At 39.5% G+C, this 24,470-nt stretch overlaps 1 protein-coding gene across 1 annotated transcript; it reads right to left on the bottom strand.

The window, feature by feature from the left end:
* Positions 1-13,274: 13,274 nt before the first annotated feature.
* LOC119804178 (protein FAM47E-like) lies at positions 13,275-14,564 on the bottom strand. The gene has a single exon (XM_038315679.1). The coding sequence runs from the start codon at positions 14,562-14,564 to the stop codon at positions 13,275-13,277; it is 1,290 nt and encodes a 429-aa protein (XP_038171607.1).
* Between the last annotated feature and the right edge of the window lie 9,906 nt (positions 14,565-24,470).

Genomic DNA, 24,470 nt, shown 5'->3' with positions numbered 1-24,470 from the left:
ATGAGTTAAAAGCATGAACATTCTTTCCCCTATCCAGAAGACAAAATGTGTATAGATTAAACAGACACTTTCTGTAAAACGAGAAGCACTTTCAAGTCTGTACATAGAAGATAACCAAAGGGAATATAAAATCTTTAGCTTGGGACTGTGCTCAAAATAGTCATGGTTTACCAGAGCAAGATTAATAGTTTATCAGAACTCCACTGATTAATGTTAGGACTATGAACATTTGAGATCTTAATATAGCATCAAAATAGTGAGAAAAAAATCTGAAACATTTTTTACTTTTATACCCTTAATCACTTTTAATAATCACCACTTATGCTTTCATGTCCTCAGACCTCTATAACTCACATTTATGCACCTTAAGTCACTTTCTTAACACAATTTAAGATTTCACATCCTCAGACCTTTATAACTTGCATTTGCACACATTAAAAACCTTCTTAGACCCTAAAATATTTTCTTAGATCCTCAAAATCTAATCTTTCATTTCCTCCCATAAACTTTATACCTTAAAACACCTTCTTCTATCTAATCATTCACCAGGAGACACGGGTGGTTGATTGTTAAGGACAGTCATTATAGGGTGAGTTTCTTTAAATAAATGAACAAACAGCAAAAATATTACATTGAAATCTGTTTTGTGAGTGTATCTCTCTTCTGAGTCTGGTAGCAAGGTGAACTGTGTTGAGGCCTAGTAATAACTCTAGGAGAGTGAGGCACATGACCTGAATTTTACACATGAAGGGAACTGAGAAGGCAGCTGAAGCCTTGATTGCAGTTAAACTGACAAAGCCACCAGTAGACTAGTTTTCAATGCCATCAGAGATCTGAGAGGGATAAATTTCACCTGAGTAATCAGAAGTGCATACTAAGCTTCTGAATCTACTAAAAATGACAGAGACTTTTCCATTTCTTAAACGGGTTACCTTAGGTTCTGGTGATCTCCATAGCTTTATTGGGAGTGGTAGTCTTAGGCCTTTGGCTGTCATAAAGGACATCATTTAATCCTGAATTGTCATAAAAAGCAGCACAGGCCTTGGCTGCCAGACCCAGGTCTGAGATTTTTCTGTAGAGGAGCAACTTGGGGGACTATCCTTACTTTGGCCAGGGAAAATAGAACAGTCAAGCCAAAAGTGTTCACAATGTGAGGAGAGCCCTGGCAGCAGACAAGGCATGGGGCAGTTCTTCCTAGTGGTTAGCATTACCACAATCAAAATGGAGTTGTTGTGCCCCATCTATCTTCTTTGTATATGTTAAGGGCTCTCACTAGGAGGGGGCAGTTCTGTCTACTATGGGAAGTTTAAACATAAATGCCATATTCTGAAAATCTCTGAAGCATTTGAGGACCCCCTATCTATTAAGTATATCTAAGTAGGCAAACTTTCCTAGTTTCTAGTTAGTCGTTTTAGGGTTAACTTTGAAACATACAGGGATCTAAGTAAGCTTACTCTTGTAATCACATTACTACTTAGCATAACTACAATTAAAGAATTTGATCATTTTAAGGTGATTAACTATTAACTTGAATTCATTGATTATCCGTAACAGTTTACAATAAGTTAGTAGCTTTCATATGGCTAGGGCTTTAAGTTCTACCCCTGTTTAAGGTGACTAATCATTAACTTACATTTCTTAATTATCCTTAACATTTACAATAAGTTAGTAGCTTTCATAAGACTTGGACTTTAAGTTTCATCCCTGTTTGGTTAACCTTTAAAAATAACAAATTTTGAGAGGATGATCTTCTAGTATCAAAATAAAACTTTTTAGTCATAGATACAGTCCATAGAGGGACTGGGCAACTTTACTGATCCTTGTATAGAATACCATGAAATGAAAATAGCTGCTCTATGGGTGGAAAGGGTAAAAAGTTTATTCCAAACTGCCAAGGTTATCTCCTGAGAAATCAGGGAGAAGTAACAGGGGAAAGATTTTCAGAGTTAAATGGGAAGGGGAGAAAGGGAGCTTGTGTGCTGGGGTAGGACTTTTGAGCAGGGACTGAGGGATCCTAGCATTGACCTTGGAAGCTAATAGGTACCACAGTCACATGTTATTTCGAGGGCCACAAGTTCTTTTTGCTAGACATAAGGAAAATGACTCCCTTAATTTTTGCAAATAAGAACTCTCTTCAAGTCCCTGAGGAAATGAGGGCTTTTTTTTAAATGTCTGACTTTGGGAAAAGGACTTTCTTGGGTGACCAGACTCCCTATTATAGAATATGATGGGGGAATTTTTTTGTATGGCTTAGTTTAACCAAATAGCTAAAGCTTAATGTGAGCAAAGACAAAGCTAGACAAATATCACTGTGAACCTGAGTAGACCTTGGGAATTTATAAATCTTAATTATCAAATATGCCTTATTTATAAAAACAAATATTTTTATTAAATATACCTTTTTTCAAATATATGTTTATATCCATTCAAATTTTCTAACAGCTTGGTATTAAACATTTAGCAAAGATATAAGTAGTTAGATATAGAACTTACATCAGCTTTTGTTAATCTGAATAGACCTTTATTACATTACATTTTATCTCCATATAGAGTAGATTGTAAATTAGAGTTGAATCATATATATAGTATGTTGTAACAGATATAACCTTAAATTTGATTAATCATACAAAAATCCATACCAATCCAAAACATTTGAGACTTGCTGCTTCCTTAGTCTAAAAAGATACTCAATGAAAAACTAAGGGCTCAATAGGACTTAGAAGCTTCATAATTGTTGCTTTATTCCATATAGTATGTTAATGAAGTCACATCATCTTAATCACCAGCTAAGATGAAGGAGAGATGTGCATCTCCAGCTTGATTCCCACTTTGCAACAAATGTACAAACAGGATATTTACACACATTATGGAGGGAGAGAAGACAGAAAGAAACAGGGCTTAGAGCAAAGAAGAAGCAGAATGCATGTTATGTATATGAGACAAAGCCTATTCCTGATTATATCTTGAACCTTTATGAATAATGAAATCAATTCTATATCATATAGTATAAATTCATCAGTTTCAATATGCAAAACAACTCTTTCTGCATATTGAGAATCAGTAACTATATTGAGAGAATCTTTAAAATCTCTTAGTTACATGAGAATAGCATATAATTCTGCCTTTTGAACAGAATCATAAGGTCTTTGTTTCACTTTACTTAAATCTTCTGATTTGTAACCTGCCTTTCCCGATTTATTTTCATCAGTATAGAATGTAGGGGCTTCAGTTATTGGTGTGTCATGTATAATGCGAGGAAGGATCCAATTAGTTCTCTTTATAAGGTTAATTCTGTTGCTTTTGGGATAGTTGCTATTAATCTCACTTTAAAAATTAGCACAAACTCTTTGTCAGGGTTCATTGCCTTCCCATATTTTTTTAAATTTCATCCCTAGTAAAAGGTACTATAATCTCTTCTGGGTCTATTTCTGATAATTGACAAAGCCTGTTTTCCTTTTATAATTAATTCAGAGACCTTTTCCACATAAGATTTTAATTTTTTTACTCGATTTATGTGGTAAAAAGATCCATTCTAAGATAATATCTTCATTCTGTGTTAAAATTCCTGTAGGGAAATATTTGGAAGGTAATATGACCAGAATACAGTTAAGATTCAGATCTACATGATCCACATATGCCTCCTGTAATTTCTCTTAAATCAAAGTCAATTCTTCCTTAGCTTCCGATGTTAATTCCCAGGAACTATTTAATTCTTTGTCACCATCTAAGGTTTTGTTTAAATGAATTATTAGATCAGGTGTTATTCCACCAGCGGGTAGTAGGTTGGAAATGTTTCCTGGCAATCTTTGGAAGTCATTAAGAGTCTGCAATCCGTCTCTCCTATTTTGTGCTTTTTGTGTTCTAATTTTCTGTAAACCTATTTTATAACCTAGGTAGCTGATAGGAACTTGTGGGAGCCCACCTGTGACTTAGTTTCCATCTGGAATAACTTCTGACTTTAAAAAGTCATTTGAGTTTGAGCTTGCTTGCCTGCTCTGTTTTTTCCAGTAACCTTGAAGTCTGTGAGAAAGTTCTGACTAAGCCCATGGGAAAGAGCATTTTTGCTCAGTTGAAAGAGCACATTTTTTTCTATTAAGATTTGGGCTGGTGTATGCCAGCCAGAGGCACTCCTCATTAGAGATTGGAAACTGCTTAGCTAAATAATATAATGCACCTGTTTGAGCTTCCACCCAAGGACAGTGCATGGAGGTAGTTAGCTCTTTGTTCTGCCTTTTGGCTGTAGTACATATGCTGCCTGAGAAATTACCTCAGGACTGTTTGGTATTAACCTGCAGTCCTCCTGGTCTGTCCTATGTTTCTGTCTTCATTTCTCTTAATCTAACTTCTCTTCAGTCTCAGCACCCCCTACCAGGGAACCCCCAGCTGATATCTGCTGGAGCAGACTCCAAAAGAATCTCCTCTTTGTATTCTTTTTCAGGAGCAATTTGTAATCCCCAACTAGGCAAAACTTTCTTTACCTCTTCAAAAATTCTTTCTAATGTATCTACATTTGAATCAGATATCACAATATCATCCATGTAATGATAAACTATAGATTTAGGAAATTGCTTGTGTATTATTTCCAATGGCTTACTTACATTTTCAAAAGCCAGAGATTTGATAAGTGTTCATCTAGCTTCTGGGTCTGTTACCCCTATTTGTACATCTTTAGTTAGTCTTTGTAAAAAGTCACTAAAGAGTGCTCTTGGGCCTTGTATGACCTTAGTGTATGATTCAATTCTTCTTCCTAGTACTTGAATCCTGTCCCAAACATTCAAGGCTGCTGTATGGCATAAGGACAAAGTGTGTTCTTTGTAAATAACTTGATACTGTGGATCAGTATACTGGCCCTCATTAAGAATTTGATCTTGGGAAGCCTCAAATCCTTTCACCCTACCTTTCAGTTTTAGGATTTTAGCCTCCTTTTTCCAATATCACTTCCATTGCAACTGCAGCTCATTCTTTAGCACCACCAAGACTAATTGAAGCCAATCATGTGGGGTAACCCTATTGCTTGAAGCCCATGTCTTTACCATTCCCTAACAAATGGTGAAAGCATGCCATAAGCTACTACAGCTGGCTTAATTTCTTTTAGCTCTTTCATACCTATAGATTTCCATTTACATTCTTTTTTTTTCTTTCTCATGGTTTATTTTTTTTATATTTAAAAATTTCCATCTCCTTCCCTCCTCCTCCCCCTCCCTCCGCTCCTCCTCCCCCTTCCCGCCCCTCCTTCTCCCCCTTCCCTCCCCTTCCCTCCCCTTCCCTCCACCCATATCCATTTACATTCTTTATACCCATTTGGGTATTGAGTATTTGTTGGAATTTCAGAGGTGATAAAATAGCAAAAACTCTTGGTAAGTCATCTCTGACTCTGAGAGGTACTGGCAATGCTAAATCCTTAGCCCATACCTCCTCTCCTTGCTTATCAGTTCTGAAAAGTTCCTCAGTCAATTAAAATATTTTTATCACTGTGTTTTGTAAAGCCTAAATCTCTTAAGCTGTGAATATTTCTAATGATTCCATCAAATCAGTTAATTTCTGGTTCTCATTCTGCACATGTGATTCAAAGGTTTTAAACTTTTCTATTAATGTTGTCTTCTGATCCTTAGATATTATTTGGATGGCATGTAGATTGCTGTCCGGGAATAATCTTCTATCTGATAGCTTATTATAAGTTTTTAACATATTTTGATCCTCAATTTCAGCAGTATGAAACCTTTCAGATAATCTCTCAGTACCCTTTTGTAAGGGTCATAATCCATTGGCATGAATAGAATTTTGCCTGTCAAATTAAGGTTATCATTTGCAATGGTATGAATCCTTTCAGCTAAAGACTATATCCTTCCTAAATGTTTCTCATTCTTGACTCTCTTATCAAACCATTTCTTTAAGGATATAATATAAAGAACAGAGCTCATAGTCACCATGGTCACAAAAATATATGTACAAAGTAGCTCATATAGCTCTAGGCAGAATTCTATTCGTAGTAGAAGCAAAAAGGTTGTTAAATTCCTGGATAATTATATTGTCTGTAATTATCTTGGGATTGGTTGACAATTTTCAATTTTATTTATTTGTTAATCAAATTAACTTACATCTGTTATAATTTTCAGAAAATTGTTTTAGGTGTAATAATCTTTGGTTTAGGAGGTTCTTCTGTTTATGTGTTGCTTTCATTGGTTAATGAATAAAGAAACTGCTTTGGGCCTGATAGGGCAGAACTTAGGTAGGCGAAGAAGACAGAACTGACTGCTGGGAAGAAGGGCAGACATAGAGAAGGCATGGATCCTCTGCCAGAGATGGACGCTGGTTAGAATCTCCGGTAAGCCACTGCCACGTGGTGATACATAGATTAATGGAGATGGGTTAAACTAATATTTAACAGTTAGCCAATAAGAAGTTAGAGCTAATGGCCAAGCAGTGTTTTAATTAATACAGTTTCTGTGTGGTTATTTCAGGTGTATGCTAGCCAGGCAGCCTGGACAAACAAGGGACCCAGTACTTGTAACAAATCTTGATTGGCCAACAGGTATTGCAGTTGTGGCAGTAAGGCAATTCCTAGATATGTACCTGAATTTCCTGAGACTTAGAAATACTAATTTAGTTAATTACTTAAGAGCAGCACATCTACATATGGAGGTGTTACTTGGGCAGAATATCAAGGAACCCAGAGCTTACAGGCAGTCATGAGTCACAAGGTTACTGGCTGAATCTTGGACCAGGTATTTGTGGATCTGAATGGAGATCGCAAGCTTGTGCAGGTTTAGAGTCCTGCTCCCAAAGTCAGAGCTCAGCCTGATCAGAGCAGGCCTGGCAGAAGCCAGAGAAGCTGTGGAGGTATTGTGGCAGAAAGCAGCAGGCAGCAATAGCAGGTCAGAACAAGTGACACAGGTGCAAGCCATGGGCAGCAGTAGGCAGGTCTAAGCCATATGGGTGCAGGCCAGTGGGAAACTGCCAAATCACCAAAGCAGGCCAGCAGAGCCAAACCTTGTGGAGCTTCCCGGAGGTGTATTTCAGTAGCATAGGGTAGGAGAAGGCCATGGGGGACTGGGCAGGACCAGGCAGTGGCATGGAGTCAGACCACTTGGCGCCAATTTGTTGGTGTACAAAAGAGTTCCACAATAACCCAGAATGGAGTATAGCAAAGCTTTATTTATCTGGGCATAAACTTATAGAAAAAGTAGTGTTCTACAGTCCTCTACTAACACTGGGACCTAGAAATGAATCAAGCAGCCAAGAGGCCCAGGCATGGTTTTCATCTGCATTTATAGTACATGAGATCACACCCTAAGTGGGCTAGTATCTTAAAGGCAATTGACTGAAGGAGTTACCACAGCACCACAAATTTTTTTCTTAATTTTCAGCAATAGCCAACATTGAGTATGATAGAATATGGCACTATTATAAAAGATTATGTCATCAAACCTTCCTTTTTCCTTTGGATCACTGAAACACCCATCTTCCATTTATGAATACACGCCTCTTTTATGAATATATGCTTAGTGCCAATTGTGTGCTACCTGTAAACATAAACAATTATAGAAAATAGTTCTATGATTCTCATCAAAATATCTTTGAGTTTAACAGCACAGTTTCTTTCTCATATATGAGGAAATTGACTCCATGAAATATAAGGTCACAAAGCTAAAATGAAAAATCAGCTAACTGTAAAATTGATTTCTGACCCAAAATATGGTGCTTTTTGATGATGCATGGATAACATTGAATGACATTTTACAATAGGAGACAAATTGGCATTTTGATTATGTGTTGGGCAAGGTCAGAGTCTTAACCACCTTTGTGAACACCACTCTACCAGTAAACTACTGCATGTTGACATGTTTCTAATTGCTACTAGACTTACTGAAATTTAACTTCCAAAATAAGTTTGCTCATGTTTGCATTCAAGTATTTCAGTGGCTATGTTAAAAATGGAGTGGTATATGTGAAGATACCATGGGAGAAAGAAGAAGGTTAACACACTGAATGACCCACATCATTATAAAGCCTCTGTTATGCCCAAAATTCAGATCCCCAAAATACCACCATGAAACCAAATTCAATGCAAAAGCAGCAAGTCTTTATTGCAAGTTAATTTGGGCCTATCCATCCCTCTAATGAAGCAGTAGCAGCAGTGGAGCAGGAGAGACTCTGAGCAGCATAAGGAAGGGTTTTTATAGTGACCAGGAAAGAAGGGGAGGAATTGGGGAATTCCAAACCTGCATATCTACAGATTTAGAATTGGCTTAAGCCCTCCAAAACTATATGGATAAGGACTTAGGAATGGCTCAAGCTCTGAGTATCTGAACTAAGCTGATTGGCTGCCTTGAGTCTAAGGGTAATTACAACATTGCTGTCTCAGCATAAGGACCCCTGGAGTGGTTTACTCATTTCTGATTGGTCTCTCTCAGTGGGGTGATGTTTTATCTGTTTCTCATTGGTCCCTCTTCATAGGCTAAGGTCAGAGGAAGATCAAGGGCAGTAACACCTCACTTACTGGAAGAGGCTGCCTCCTGCTAAGGTCAGGGGGAGGTCAGGGGCAGTAGGCCTCTAGACTATTGGGAGCTACTTTCCTGAACAGAGATTGATTGGTTTTGTGTTTCAGTTGGTCAGGGGCAAAAATGGCTCTGATTTCAGGGCTAAACTGTGCTTCTTTCACTGGTCCTTTTTAGCCTTTTGGCTCTAATTTTAGAGTCAGGATGTATTTCTTTAACTGGATCTGATTCTAGGGGCAAGTGTTTTTCTTTGACTCTGGCTTCAGGATCAGGGTGTTTTTCTGGGGCTCTGGGTTCAGGGATAAGGTGTTTCTTTCACTGGCTAAGGTTCCAGATCCAGGGTGTGTTTCTTTCACTGGCTCTGGGTTCAGAGTAAGAGTGCTCAGGGATTCAGGGATTGTGCTATGGCTACAGATCTGCCTGGCCTGGGTCTCTCAGTCTCCAAGGCATATGTGATTATGAAAAAATTATGAGAAAGGTATGCAAATCAATAGAAACTGTCTATTCAGCAAGCAAAATGTCTTTGAAGAAAAAAAACACTGTCAGGGACAACTAAACAATGTTTGTGAAGGGTGAAGATGATTGTAGAAATGTGTGAAGAATGTGAGGAGAATGTTATAGAATAAAAATAAATCTTATATTTTGAAGTGTTTTTCATTTTTCAAATCTTTTACCAACTATTTGAACATCCATTTTGTCTTCTACATATTCTAGTTACTGAGACCCTAACTTTAGAAAAAAATAATGAATTCGGGTAACCTAGGCCAAAGTAAGCCCAAGGCAATGAACTGCACCTTGGGCTGGAGCGTGCCTGAGGTAACAGACTCTACAGGAGTGGGACTGAACCAGCTACCTAAACTGGAATGGGTCTGAGAAAGCAAGCTCCATGGGAGTGGGAGCCAATCCATTCCTGGGACATTGGTGGATCATGACTGAGCCAGCGATCTGGTTCAGAGCAGACTGAGTGAGTGAGCCAGAGCCAGAGACCTCTGAGGGTCCAGACATGAATCTTGGACCTTCAAGGAACTAGACCTAAGCCAGGATGCCTGTGGTTCTGGGTGTGAGTCTAGGACCTCTGAAGAACTAGGCCTGAGCCAGGACCTCTACCAGTCTGAGCATTGATCTGGCATACCAAAAGGAATAGGCAGGAACCAGAAACCTCTGCGAGTCCAAGCATGAGTCTGGGATTTCTGAGGGATTAAGCCTGAGCCAGGTCTTCTGCGGGTTTGGGTGCACCCGAGCCTAGGAACTCCAAGGGAGTAGACCAGAGTCAGAGATCTTTGCAGGACCAGCTCCAAGCCAGGGACCTCTGCAGGAGCGAGTCCAGACCAGGATTTATGGAAACAGATCACAGACGGTAACCTAGGCCAAAGTATGCCTGACACAGCAAACTCCCAGGGAGCATAGCATAGCCCAGGAATGCTGCGTGATCTCCAGGAACATGGAGTGACTAACAAGGTAACTACAACCATGCCACTGACTGTACCACGAAGAACAACCATCTGAGCTTTGGCTTCATTGGAACCTAGAAATTAATCAACAGAATCACAGACAGCCCCAACCACACCTATTAGAGGAAAAGATGAATAGAAAGGTAAGAACACACACAACACCACAAAGAGCAACATGACACCAGTAAAACCTAAAGACCTACAACAGCAAGACTTGAACAACCAAATACAGATGAAGCAAAAGAAAATGACCTAAAAATAACTTCAGAAGAATGTTTGAAACTCTTAAAGAGGAAATGAGAAATTCCCTCAAAGAAATGGAGTAAAGCACAAACAAAAATTGGAAGACAGCAGCAAATCCCTTAAAGAAAAACAAGAAAAAGCAATCAAACATATGAAAGAACTATTCAAGACATGAAAACTGAAATAGAGACAATAAAGAAAACACAAGCTGAGAGAATTATAGAAACAGAAATAATGAGAAAATAATCAGAAACAACAAATGCAAGCATGAACAGCAGAATATAAGAGATGGAAGAGAAACTCTCAAGTACTGAAGATACAATAGAGGAAAGAGAGTCATAAGTGAAAAAACCCATTAAATCTAACAAAAGCTTAACCCAAAAGATCCAGAAAATATGGAACACCATGAAAAGGCAAAACCTAAGAATAACAGAGGATAAAAGGGCTGGGAAAGAAATCAGAGAAACAACACCCTTCACAATAGCCACAAATAGCATAAACTATCTCAGAGTAACTCTAACTAAACCATTAGAAGACTTGTATGACAAGAACTTTAAATCTTTGAAGAAAGAATTTGAAGAAGACACCAGAAAGTGGAAAGATCTCCCATGTTCTTGGGTAGGTAGAATTAGCATAGTAAAAATGGCAATCTTACCAAAAGCAATCTACAAATTTAAAGCAATGCCCAGCAAAATTCTTCATAGACCTCCAAAAACAGTACTCAACTTCATATGGAAAAGCAAAAAAAAAAAAAAAAAAAAAACAAAACAAAAAAAAACAAAAAAAAAAAAAAAAAAGAAACCCCCAAAAACTCAGGATAGCCAAAACAATCCTGTACAATAAAAGAACTTCTAAAGGTATCACAATACCTGACTTCAAATTCTACTATAGAGCTACAGTACTGAAAACAGCCTAGTATTGTATTGGAATAAGAACAGACAGGAGGAGCAACGGAATCTAATAGAAGACCTGGATATTAATCCACACACCTTCAAACACCTGATTTTTGACAAAGAAGCAAAAAATATCAAATGAAAAGCAGAAATCATATTTAACAAGTGGTGCTGGTATAACTGGATATCAACATGTAGAAGAATGAAAATAAACCCATATCTATCACCATGCATAAAACTCAAGTTCAAATGGATCAAAGACCTCAACATAAAGCCTGCCAAACTGAACCTTATAGAAGAGAAAGTGGAAATACACTTGAACATATTGGCACAGGAGACCACTTCCTAAACATAACTCCAGCAGCACAGACACTGATAGAAACAATTAATAAATGGGACTTCTTGAAACCGAAAAGCTTCTGTAAAGAACATGGTCAACAAGACAAAATGACATCATACAGAGGTTTGATCTATAAAATATACAAAGAACTCAAGAAATATGTCATCAAAAGAACAAATAATCCAATGAAAATGGAGTACAGACCCAAACAGAGAACTCTCATCAGAGGAATCTAAAATTGCTGAAAGATACCTAAGGAAATGCTCAACATCCTTAGTCATCAGAGAAATGCAAATCAAAACAACTCCGAGATTCCATCTTATATACCTGTCAGAATGACCAAGATCACAAACACTGATGACAACTTATGCTGGAGAGGTTGTGGGGGTAAAGGAAACACTTCTGCATTTCTGGTGGGGATGCAATCTGGTACAGCCCCTTTGGATGTCAGTGTGGTAATTTCTCAGAAAATTAGAAAGCAACCTTCCTCAAGACCCAGTAATACCACTTTGGGGTATATATCCAAAGAATGCTCAATCGTGCCACAAGGACATGTGCTCGACTATGTTAATAACAGCATTGTTTGTCATAGCCAGAACCTGGAAACAACCTAAATATTCCTCGGCTGAAGAATGGATAAGGAAAATGTGGTACATTTACACAATGGAGTACTTACTACATAGCAGAAAAAAACGACATCTTGAATTTTGCAGGAAAATGGATGGATCTAGAAAACATCATATTGAATGAGGTAACTCAGACACAGAAAGATGAGTACCACATGTACTCACTCATTAATGGTTTTTAAACATAAAGCAAAGAAAATCACTCCACAAATCACAATCCCTGAGAACCTAGCCAACAATGAGGACACTAAGAGAGACTTATATAGATCTAATCTACATTGGAAGTAGAAAAAGTCAAGATCTCCTGAGTAAATTGGAAGCATGGGGACCTTGGGAGGGAGTTGAAGGGGAGGGGAGAGGCAGAGAGGGGAGCAGAGAAAAATGTAGAGCTCAATAAAATTCAATCAATAAATAAAAATAATGAATCCAAAATGGACTAAACACTTAAATGTAGTATCTGACATAATAAGAAAAGAACACGGGGAGAAATCACTTGTATATTTGCATGAGTATTAATTTTTTGGATATGACATTAAAAGCATGGACTATGAAAACAAAAGAAAGACAAGTGAGAGACGACAACATTTTCTTCAGAAAAAAGAAACAAAATAGTAAAAGGGGCTATGAGATTACATTATTTGCAAATCCCATATGATAAGGATTTAATTGTGAAAATATTAAATCTTAACTTTACTCACAGAACATGTACAAAGAAAATAAATGAAAATTTCCACTGCTTTGTGAATGTTCTGTACAGAAACAAGTTGAAATTGTTATAAACACTAAAATGAATTTGAAACTAAAATTATTAGTAACATTACTATCACAGAAGATGAATTCACATTTATTTGGCTATCGATTTCAAGTTTTGGTTGACAGAATAATTGCTAGTTATTTCATTACGTTAAGTTTCCTTTTTTTCTGTGCAATTGTGGTGTTTTGAGATTCTTCTCACATTATTAGTGTTATCACTGGATCTTTTTTAGACTAATTTATGCATTCTTATCAATGATTCATGTAGTGATGTAATATCTTCAATGCTACAAAAATGTGGAAGAAGTACGTGTGAATGTTTATCCCATAGTTGATAAAGTATCTAACATATTCATGTTATGGCAGATGTTAAGGCAGATGTTCAATGAAAATTATTTAATCATGTATAGCTTGATTGATATATAAATGAGCACTAGATATAGCCAAATAAGTCCTAATTAGAAAGTCATCTAGTTATTTTCTTTCTTCTTTTCCTTCAGTTTTTCCTCTTCTTTATGTTCTTCCTCATCATCGTCGTCATCATCATCATCATGATCTGTATCCATGATCCAATAACAATCTTTAAACATTTTTGATGTTGGAGAAGACCTTTCACTACCCCATCCCTTCATATACATCAGCTCAAGGCTGCTGAGTGCAGTGTCCTCCTTGCTTATAAAGTATTTCCAGTCAGTTGGATCATAAGCTTCATCAGCATTTTCTGAACTACCAGGGTTTACAATTTGAAGTTCAAGTTCATTGGAATCTGAACTATATACTAGAAATGGGTCTTCATTTTCTAGTATTTCAAAGTGGTTGTTTCTCAAGTATGGTGATTCATACCTAGTCTCCTTGCTGGTTTTATGAGGATCTTGTGGCTTTTGGAAATTTATAACAAAGTTGGAGTCTTGTTTGGAGAATCTGGTGTCCTTCACTTTACTCGTTTTCCTGCCATTCCTGAGGTCAAATGTAGGCAGATCAGTTTTCTTGACAGGTGATTCTTCATAGCTTGGTTGGTTTTCGTAGCCCGTGTCAATTTGTTGAATGGGCTCTCGCCAAGGTTCAGCACATTCACAGGTGTCATCCCCTCCTTTGTATATATATTTATAATAAATAGAGCTAAGCATATCTTGTCTCCTGTTGTGTCTGCCTTCACATGACCACGGAAGCCTGTGAGGGTCCAGATCTAATTTTCCTTGAGACTTTTTGCCAGAGTTGGTGGGCTGCTTGGTTGCTTCCCTGTGATCTTCCCAATACGGCCATTTGTTCTCCAGCATCCGGTTAGGTTTCGGTGTTTCCAGCATTTTGATTAATATGTCTGCAGAATTTTCTTCTCCTCGAGGCCAGGGAGCCAACAGATTCTGATTCTGGCGGAAACCTATGTCGTCCCAGAAGGTTCTACGTGTTTGCTGAACTGGCAAAAGTGGTTGATACAGCCCTGAGTCCTCAATCAGCTTTCTCTGGTTCTTGTTGGCGACCGGACTGCGCATTCCGCGAGAAATCGTAGGGAAAATGGTACTCTCCATGCTGCGTGGGGTCAGCACTTCACTTGGTGTCCCGACTTTCCTGAAATCATCTGGCTGTTCCTTAACATAGAGGCGGTGCTGGCCCTCCACGGAGGTGGGCAACCTCAGCTGATCTTTCTTGTGCTTTAAGAGATATTTGGAAGAGTCTTTCCACACAGACTTGCTGGTCGTTTCCTGAGATGATGACTTTAGTGTCCGCCGGGCCTGGTTCCCTGGCAGTCTGTGGTCTCCCATGTTCCTGTCTGTGGCCACGGCATCAGCCTCAGGGATTTGTTTTGTTGAGGCTACTCAGTTGCTAGGAGATCTGAAGTGAATCCCTAGATTCCACTGTGACAAGGAAGGGAGTGTCCCACCAGCAGTCTCCTCTATCCTATTCTATATAGTGCGGTCAAAAAATACACATGCTTTATTTATCGCAGTCTCTTTGATGGACTTTCAGATTGTTTCTGTCTTGACCTATATTTCAAAGAATGTTTCTATGGAAATGTGTATTCAATATTATGTTATATTTACCTAAAATCATACACAATACACATAAATGTATATGTGTGCATGTGTACATGTGTGAGTGCATGTGTGTGTGTATGTGTGTGTGTGTGTATTAAAGGAAGCTGAGCCAATTGGGTTGGCAATGCTCCCCTATAAGAATGATAGATTAGCAAAATCCCAGGAGTGGGCACCAGAAACCTACTTTTAAATGGTTATTCAGATAAGTCCAAGGGACCTCCCAAACAATATAGATTATAGACAACCCTTTGCCTCTCAGGGGTTGAGGGCTGGTCCCTCTAGCTGAAGACACCACATACTTAGGACACACGACTAAGATGATTTGACCTGGATGTGACTTGAAAGCCTCTTTCCTGTAGGCTAGCTTTCATGGTTCTAGAAAAAACAGTGCAAGGTGCCAAGGGAGGGGAGTAATTAAATACCCCCAAGCCAGCTGCAACACTCATGAACCATACAATTACCAGCATGACAAGATCAGCATAAAGATGCAATGAGTGGCACTCACTTTCCTGTGGCAACCAACAGCTCTCTTGTTGACTTAAGGGCCGCTCAACAGAAGGGAAATAATTCATGGTACTGGAAACCTAGCCAACTTCCTAGGGCTAGTGAGGTCATGGGCCGTAGAAAAGACTCTCCTACCACCACTTTGCTAAACCAGCAGAATTTCTCACATTTGAAAACTCATCCCTATGCCCACAGACAAATGCAGCTACAACCCCTCATCAAAGAAGCCTCTCTTTAAAGCAAATGGAGACCATCACAGACAGCCACAACTGTATATAATATAGATATCAACAGATGATAGGAAGCCCAGCCCCAGTGGTTACATTTACATCACAGTACCTGCATCTATGACTCAGAGAACATCAAGGAAGAAGGGGCAGAAAAATTGTGATAACTAGAATACCAGGAAGTCTGCTGTGAAACAGTATCTCCTAGAAATTGGTGCATAAACAGACCAGAGCAATGACAATATCAGTGGATGTATTAACATGGAAGGAGAAAAATTCATGGGGTTCCGCCCCTAGATAAAGAATTGCAGACAACTAATGACTTTTGGAAAAAGGAGATTTAGCTTCTCCCAGGGATGAGTCCCACCTTTGGTTGTCCAATGTTGAATGCATCTCCATCATCCTGAATCTCCACCATCCTGAATCTCCATTGCAACTTAGGCTTTGACTTTATGGTTTCATGCAATGGCCTTCCCAAGTGTCCTTACAGAGAAACACCTTGCAGAAGAAAGATGTGCTGCAAAAGTCTTGATTGCATGGTCTGCTGTCTGTAACCAGGTCACAACTTACTTCTTGTCCTTTTGTGACTTTTTGATGAAACAAGGGACTCCTCCAAAGACATGAGTGTGCAGTGTGAAGTTTCTATTATAAAATTCTGTGACCTTTTGTGGGGTAATTTGGTTGTCAAGCTAGTGAGTTTGTTGATCTTTTGGAGTATAGAGTCTATTGAGAAAGAATTAGGAAAGCAAGACATTCCCAGAATTATTTCAAGGAACATTCCAATCCATATTTTCTTTTAGGCTTGCTGAAGGACTCAACTGTTTTTCACAATGGGTGACCATTTTCATTAAGTAGATGATTCTGTGATAATAAAGTTCTAATTTATCTTTAAAAAGCTATTACATACAGCTGCCTATGGATTTTTAGCCTTCCGTTGTGTCAGCTGAGTAGATGGTCATTCTATAGTATCTGCCTGAGGAATTGCTCTATCCCTGAGAGTAAGAAAGCCTGTATCAGGCATGTCATGAATGTGGAAAGTTGTTGCTCATTGGATCAACTCTGAAACCACAAGGACTCTGCCACCTAGATTTTGCGGGAATTTTCAAAGCCAAGAGTTAACATTAAGGTTGGGTGCTTCACTTGCTCACTAGCAGTACCTGGGAACTCTGAATATCAGCTGCCTTGTACAGGTGCATGGGCATTAACCCATACCTTGGTGAATTGGATTTATTCTTTGCTTCACTTATGTTCTGCTCTATTTCTGTATCTTAAGCTCACCTCCTTTATTAAATGCCATCCAGTCCTAGCCTTAAAATGCCTGTTTCTGGGCATCCTTAGGACTTACATACTATGCATTTCTTTTTCTTACTATGAATGTTCTCAATTTTATATTAGAAATATTACTCATTGTTATGCTGTCTGTGTATATGGTGTTGGGGGAGAAAGGAGGGATACAAATCTTGCACGCTTTTATAAAATCTAAATACTTAAACTCCGTGATGTTTAGAACATGAAAACCGACTCCAGTAACTCAATCCATTAACATACAGTAATGACATGAATTACAAAGCCTATATCACAGAATTTATTTGCAAGTATTAACCTCAAAACTTCAAAACAACTTTCTTAAAATATGAAATGTTAAGGACACATGGCTAGGTCTTTCTAAGTTTTATGGAAGTATCTCAATATCCCTTACACATGCAATGTCAGACATTAAGATTTAGAGATCAAAAGTCCATACATGGGGAGAGTTCCCTGTGGTAGACCCAGCATGGCAGTGGGAAAAAAGAGGCAAAAATGCTGATCTTGGCTTAATAAAAGAGATTCATTTTGAAAAGGTATTCAACTTTTCACATTTCACCTTAGGAAATGTGCCATCAATAAAGAGGAAAGTATTTCAGTGAATGATACAGCCAGTGGTGGAATGGGTGCCTATTGTCCTCTGTCTGTGATGTTATAAAAAAGCTAAGAATGATGTGATGTCTTTGGTTACAAAAGATCATAGGCACTTCAGACATTGCAGGGACAGAAACAAATGTCAAGGTCAGAAGGTGCATGTCTAGCCTCGCAGTATAAAGAACAACTTGTAAAAGTTCCCCCACTACCCTCAATAATGAATTTATTATCAAATTCAGGAAAATTTTTCTCTATAAATCAGGGTTCCTCCATGGCCTCTGTTTCAGTTTCTGCCTCCAGGTCCCTGCCTTGAGTTCCTGCCCTGACTTCTTTTAGTGGAGGGCTGTAACTTGAGAGTGTTAAGGCAAAATAAACCCTCTTCTCCCCAAGTTGCTTTAGGTTATGGTATTTTATTAAAGAAATAAAAAGTAAACTAAGATGCGCACATGCCCTTGGAGGCGACTGTGTAACTTTAGCTTTTCCTCTTCCTATTTTGCAACAGAGAAGCAAACTGTAAAAACAGTCAAGCTCTAAAGTTGAAACTCACTCAAAAGTCTAAAAATCAATTGCATAGGACAATGCACCAAAAATTTTAATTAATTTTAATAAAAAAATCACCTGCCATTTTTGCCTTTGTAAGATAAGAAAAAATCAGGCGACTTGAATTATTCAATAGAGAATATATTTGATTCTATCTGTTGTTTCTAAAAATGTAGTAATTTTTTTAATAAATAAACTATATTTCTGTTCAAAGGTAAGCATTTTTCAAAGGGTAAAAAACAAAAGAGCATGACTATATAAAGATGCTCAGAGAATTAAAAAGATATGGAGAATTATATAATTAGAAGACAGATTAGTTCAATGTCTATAATTTATAATGAAGTCTCAGACCAGTTAGGTAGTTGACAAAGAATGAGTTTCAATTTATCCCTTGGTCTTCCTCCAATGTGTGAACTAGAAGCAATGGAGATCAGTGTCCACAAAGACCCACAATGAATATCATGTTCTGTTTCTGATCTTGTATTGTTACATCTCATATAGGAATTAACTCTGTATGACCAGTAGGATGTGGTAGAAGTTATACTCTGGAACTGAAGGCCTGAAACTATATTTTACGTTTTGAAGCTTCCGCTTGGTCCTTTGGAACACTCATCTTTGGGGGATCTCTTATGACCCATTTGCTGAGCTGTGTTATCAAGCAACATAAATTTAATTTAAATGTTCTAGCCAGCAGGCCCAGCTACAGCCTTTGTCAACAACCAAATACTGTCAACTTTGTGAGCTTAGTATCTGTGAGTGTAGAGCTTTTGAAATCTGCAGACTGAGCCAGCTTCTGACTCTGACTGCATAAGGATTTCCAAGTGAGACTCTAACTTGCTAAGGTGGCTCAAGCTGCAGAACAGAAAGGGATAAAAAATAAAGCAATGTCTTGAGCCACTACACTTCATAATGATTTGATGTGCAGAAACAGATAACTATAATTGAAACAGAACTGAAGAGGGACTGAGATTTCCACTTCTTTACTCACACACGACACATAGTTTATCATACAAACTATTTTATAATATTTTATAATATTTTAAGCAAAGCCAACCAAACTTATGCATTCAACTACATTCCTTGATTATTTTTCCTACTTGTAACTTCTCTAATTCAGTACTTTCTTTTAAAATTAGAATGTCAATAACCATATGAGTCAGTTGCTAATAATGTGTTTACATTCATGTAACCTCATAAAATACTCATGAGATCTTTTCTGAGTCTAACTCTGGATAAAGAAACTGATGCAAATGGCTATAGGCTGCTTTCCACAAACTGATGACAAGGGTATATTGCTAAAGACAACATCGCCATGAGTGAATTATGGACAGTGAACTAATCTGTCTTCTAATTACATAATTCTCCATATCTTTTTATTTCTCTGAGCATCTTTATATCTTCATGCTCTTTTGTTTTTTGCCCATTGAAAAATGCTTACTTTTGAACAGAAATATAGTTTATTTGTAAAAAAAAACTTACTACATTTTTAAACTTAGTGAGTTTACAATCCAGACCAAGAGTTAACTTGTGTGCTTTCTTTTATTAAACCAGTAGTAACATCAACAACTATTAAACAAGTGGGCCTTTCTGTGTCTACGTGGTCCAACCATTTAGACATGTATATCACAGGGCATTCCCATGGCCCCAAAGTTTGGGATAAAATTTCATTTGTCTTTTGTTTGGTCTCAGGCCAGATTAGGAGTTTAGTACCCCGCTTTGTGTTGGTGTAGAGAGGCCTTGCTATTGACAAACTCTGGTATTCAGAGGCAGCAATATCCAGCTGCACCTAGGAACTCTTGACTCTGTCTCTTAGTCTTTGGAGTTGGGATCTGAAGGATGCCAGCAATCCTACTCTGAGACAGGCTCCTTTTGCCTCCCCACAGCTGGTAGCCAAGATAGACAGCCTTCCACAAAGCTGAGCTTTCTTAACTGATATTTTGTATCCCAAGGTCTGTAACTCTCACAGCCATCCCTCAGTGGCCCTTTTATAATCTATTTTTTTCAGTAAACCTCTGAATGAAGGGCAAGAAGTCTGAACTTAATGTCTTTAAATTTTGGTGCAATCTGGTCCAGGCATTTTGCCTACTATAACCTCCTACTGGGTCTGTCCATTTAAAGACAAAGATGGGTTGATGTGAGAGCCAAATTTTAAGTCTTAATTACTATGCCTAAGAGAGCCATGAAACAAAAATGCCTGTGATCTGCAAGCCACTTGCCCTAGGACAGATAATTCCTGAAATGCTAGCGGCCATTGTTGTAATGGTTTAGATAAAACAGCACAGTTCTCCAAGGGGCAGCAGCAGACCACGAGGGGTGCCCAGTCTCACCACCAGAAGCCTCTGTGGGTCTTAGGAGGGTGGGAGGCTGGGAAAAACTGCCTTTCATCTAAACTGAAAATCTCCAGACGTGGGCAGAATCACTGGAGTTGACATGCTAGCTGCTCGGGTAAGGGTAGGTTTGTTTTCCTACAGATTTCTTATCCCACAGGATCTTCTAAAACCTGGCAGGCCCTGCGCTAAACAGCAGAAGGCAAATATGACCTTCAGCTACCATGGAAGACCCTGAGGAGGGCTCTAGATGGCCAACCAAGTAAGTTCTCTGTCATTGTTTAATCAGTAACTCAAGTAAAATTTTATCCTTCTCAAAGATCTCTGATGCAGTTTGACAGCTGAGAGGGTTTTTCAGTTTAAAAGGACAATCTCACCAAAAAATTTCAGTAAATTACAAATACAAGTTATTAAGGGGTGTACCTGCAAGTTATGAAGTTGTGAGGACAAGTAGAAGCTATCAAATTTCTCTCACGCTGCCTTCCATAGACTTAAAAATACTTTTCATTGTGCAAAATTATCTGTCACAGTCATTCTGACATAAATATGCTATTGTTTATACAATGTATATGTCTAAAACTTATTTTTTTCACAAATCCAAAGAATTTTTGTGAGTTCCAGGGATCTGAGTTGAAGAATCCCCCTTAAACAGGTCAGATACACTCTTCTCAATTCCTGGTCCTGAATTTTCTTTTCTCTTCCTGGACAGGAGTAAAGAGACCAGCTACCCCAGGATGTGACCTTTCTCAGGTCTCCCCAAGACAACACCCACAAATTAGCAGGAAGCAGTCTTGAGAATCCACCATCCCAATTCCTTTAACCTGTTGTACCTAACTTCCAACCTTTTTATTATAAGAAAAGGGATGGAAATGTTATGATCTGTTGGCCTGGTCTATCACCTGGGTGACCTGTCCTTTTAAGAGACAAACCCTGCCCTCTCCCAACCCCTCCCCTTCCACAGAGGGAAGCAGAAATTCTGCCTCCTTCAGCCTGCACGCTCTCTCTTTCCGTCTCTCTTCCAAAGAGGTAACTTCTGTTCTCTCTCTCAAGACTAATTTGTTCAGAGTCTCTTTTATGGTTCTATTTAACATTTCTACCCGTCCTGAATTCTGGGGTCCGTATGCACAATGTAATTTCCAATTGATCCCCAGAGTCTTGGACATGCCCTGACTTACCTGGGAGACAAAGGCTAGGCAATTGTCAGACCCGATTACCTTGGGCAGGCCAAACCAAGGAAAAATATCTTCTAGTATCTTCTTTACCATCAATTGAGCTGTCTCTCATTTGGTGGGAAAAGCTTCTGTCCAACCGCAGAAGGTGTCTACAGAAATTAGGAGATATTTATTACTATATTTTCCCAGTTTTATCTTGGTGAAATCTACTTCCCAATGAGTACCAGGTTAGTCTCTTCTTATTCTTATGCCCTCTGGGACATTCTGACACCCTGCATTTACCTTGGCGCAGGGGACGCAAGTTGATATCACCCGCTGTATAGGGAGTTAAGGCCCAGAATATAAAAATCTGTCTTTTTTATTAGAGATTTAATCTTTTTGTGTCCTAAATGAGTCCATTGATGCATTTGGATGACCAGCTCAAAGGCATCCTTCTTGGGTAACAAGATTTTTTCCTGATATTTCCAAGCCTTTTCTTGTTCATCAAAGTCCACATTAAGTTTCTGGATAGTCTCTAGATCCTGGGCGGAATATTGGAAATAATCTTCTGTGGATGGGAGTGCCTCTGCCAGGGATAATATTTCTGAGTTCTGCGTGGCATTTTTAGCTGTCTCATCAGCCATCCAGTTTCCCTTGGCAATGGGATCATTGCCCTTTTGATGCCCTGGGCAATGAATAATGCTCACCTTCTTTGGCAGGAAGAGGGCCCTCAATAATGCCAGGACTTTAGTCTTATTTTTGATTTCTTTTTCAGCTGAGGTTAGCAATCCCTGCCTTTTATAAATTTCCCTGTGAACATGAGCCATCACAAACACATAACGGGTGTCTGTATAGATGTTTACTTTTTGTCCTTTTGCTAGTTCTCGGGCTTTGGTAAGGGCTATTAGCTCTGCTTTTTGAGGTCCCTGGTGGCAGTGTTTGCCCATATGATTGTCCATCTACCACTGCCGCCCCTACCTTGTGCTCACTTTCTTTGAGGAAACTGCTGTCATCCGTGAACCAGGTATGATCTGCATCAGGAAGCCAGCAATCAGTCAAATCTCCCCTGTTCTTGTGGTATTCAGCCAATATCTGATGGCAGTCATAAGGTACCCAAACAGTGGGTTCTGAATTGGGGAACAGGGTGGCTGGGTTTATCAGCATCACATTCCCAAAGGTGATACACTCAGGGATGAGTAATAGTGACTTGTAGTAGGTTATGCAGGCATTCGAGAGCCATCTGTCAGGGATTTGGCAGATAACTGTCTGTATGGCATGGGGTGCTATTATAGTCAGTGGTTGGCCCAGGGTCAATTTATCTGCATCTTTGACCAGGGTGGCTACTGTGGCTACCATACGGAGGCAAGGGGGCCATCCTGTTGCCACATTGTCCATCTTTTTGGAGATATAGGCCACTGGCTTCTTTCAGGGCCCCAATCTCTCAGTTAATACTGCTTTTGCCACCCCCTTGTTCTCATCCACATATAAGGTGAATGGTTTGGTGACATCAGGGAGACTCAAAGCGGGGGACAAAAGGAGGGCCCTTTTTATTTTGTCAAAAGCCCATTGTTGGTCCTCTCCCCAAAAGAAAGAGACATTGGCCTTGGTGAGTGAATACAGTGGAGCCACCAACTCAGTGAAACCCGGTATCCATAGCCTACAGAAATTGGCAGTCCCCAAGAACTCTCGTACTTCTCATGCCACCATGGGTGGGGGAATTTGTGCCATGGCCTGTTTCTGACTGTCTGTTAACCATCTCTGTCTGCCCTCCAAGAGGTATCCCAGATAGGTCACTTGCTTCTTACAGATTTGTGCCTTTTTGGCAGATGCCTTGTAGCCTATTTCACCTAATCAGGCGAGTAAGGCTTGCGTACCCTTGAGACATCCCTGCTCATTCTCTGTGGCAAGCAAGAGGTCATCTACATATTGGAGTAGGATTACCTCTGGATTGGTGGTGCAAAAACTGGCCAGGTTCTGGTTCAGGGCCTCATTGAATAGGGTTGGCGAATTCTTGAATCCCTGAGGAAGTCTCGTCCAGGTGGGCTGACCAGAAACTCCGGAATTGGAATCCTTCCATTCAAAGGCAAATGATGGCTGGCTCTGAGGGCTAAGTCTTAGACAGAAAAAAGGTGTCTTTTAAATCAAGTACTGAGAACCAAATATGGGTCGGAGGCAGGGTGCTTAAGAAATTATAAGGGTTGGGCACTGTCGGATGGATGTCCATGGTGAGGAGATTAACTTGCCTTAAATCTTGGGCTGGTCTGTAGTCCCCTGTGCCTGGCTCTTTCACCGGGAGAAGAGGTGTGTTCCAGGGGGAATGACAGGCTTTAAGAATGCCCAATGTTAAAACTCTCTGAATGTGGGGCCTGATCCCCTCTTGAGCCTCACAGCTCATGGGATACTGTCTTATGGAAACTGGAGTGGCTGATGGTTTTAGCTCTATTATCAAGGGACATTGATTGTTTGCCAGCCCCATACCTGCAGTTTCTACCCAGGCCTGGGGGAAATCATGGAGCCATTTGCCCTCTATAGGCAGCCCTGGCAGGGGGGGAGTTCAAATAGTCTATGTTCATCTTCTAATCTTAAGGTTAGAATTTGAAGAGCCTGGCCAGTGTTGTCAGTGACTGAGGCTCTGCTTTCTGAGAAGTGAAATTGTGCCCCAACTTTGGACAGGAGGTCTCTGTTCATTAGTGGGTAGGGGCATTCCAGCATCATGAGGAAAGAGTGGGCCACCTGCCCTGTACCCAAATTGACTCTCCTCTCAGTAGTCCATTTAGGTATAGCTTTCCCTCGGTGGTCCCTTGAACACAAGAGGTTTTTTACCTCAAAGGTCCATTTGCTTGGGTGAGGACTGAATGTTGGGTTCTGGTGTCTACCAAAAAGGTGGTAGGTTACCCCCCCCCCAGGAGAGTTACCGGAGGCTCAGGGGGAGGCTTTGAGCCCTGATGGTCCTAATCACTGTCTTCCAGGGACAGGACTGGAACC

Source organism: Arvicola amphibius, chromosome X, assembly GCF_903992535.2.
Source record: "Arvicola amphibius chromosome X, mArvAmp1.2, whole genome shotgun sequence".
In the NCBI taxonomy this organism is placed as follows: Eukaryota; Metazoa; Chordata; class Mammalia; order Rodentia; family Cricetidae; genus Arvicola; species Arvicola amphibius.
Note: the sequence above shows the minus strand (reverse complement) of the source record. Positions and strands in the feature narration are given on the sequence as shown.

Coding starts and splice junctions, on each gene's coding strand:
- LOC119804178 (XM_038315679.1), bottom strand. CDS start 14,564: ATGGGAGACCACAGACTGCCAGGGAACCAGGCCCGGCGGACACTAAAG.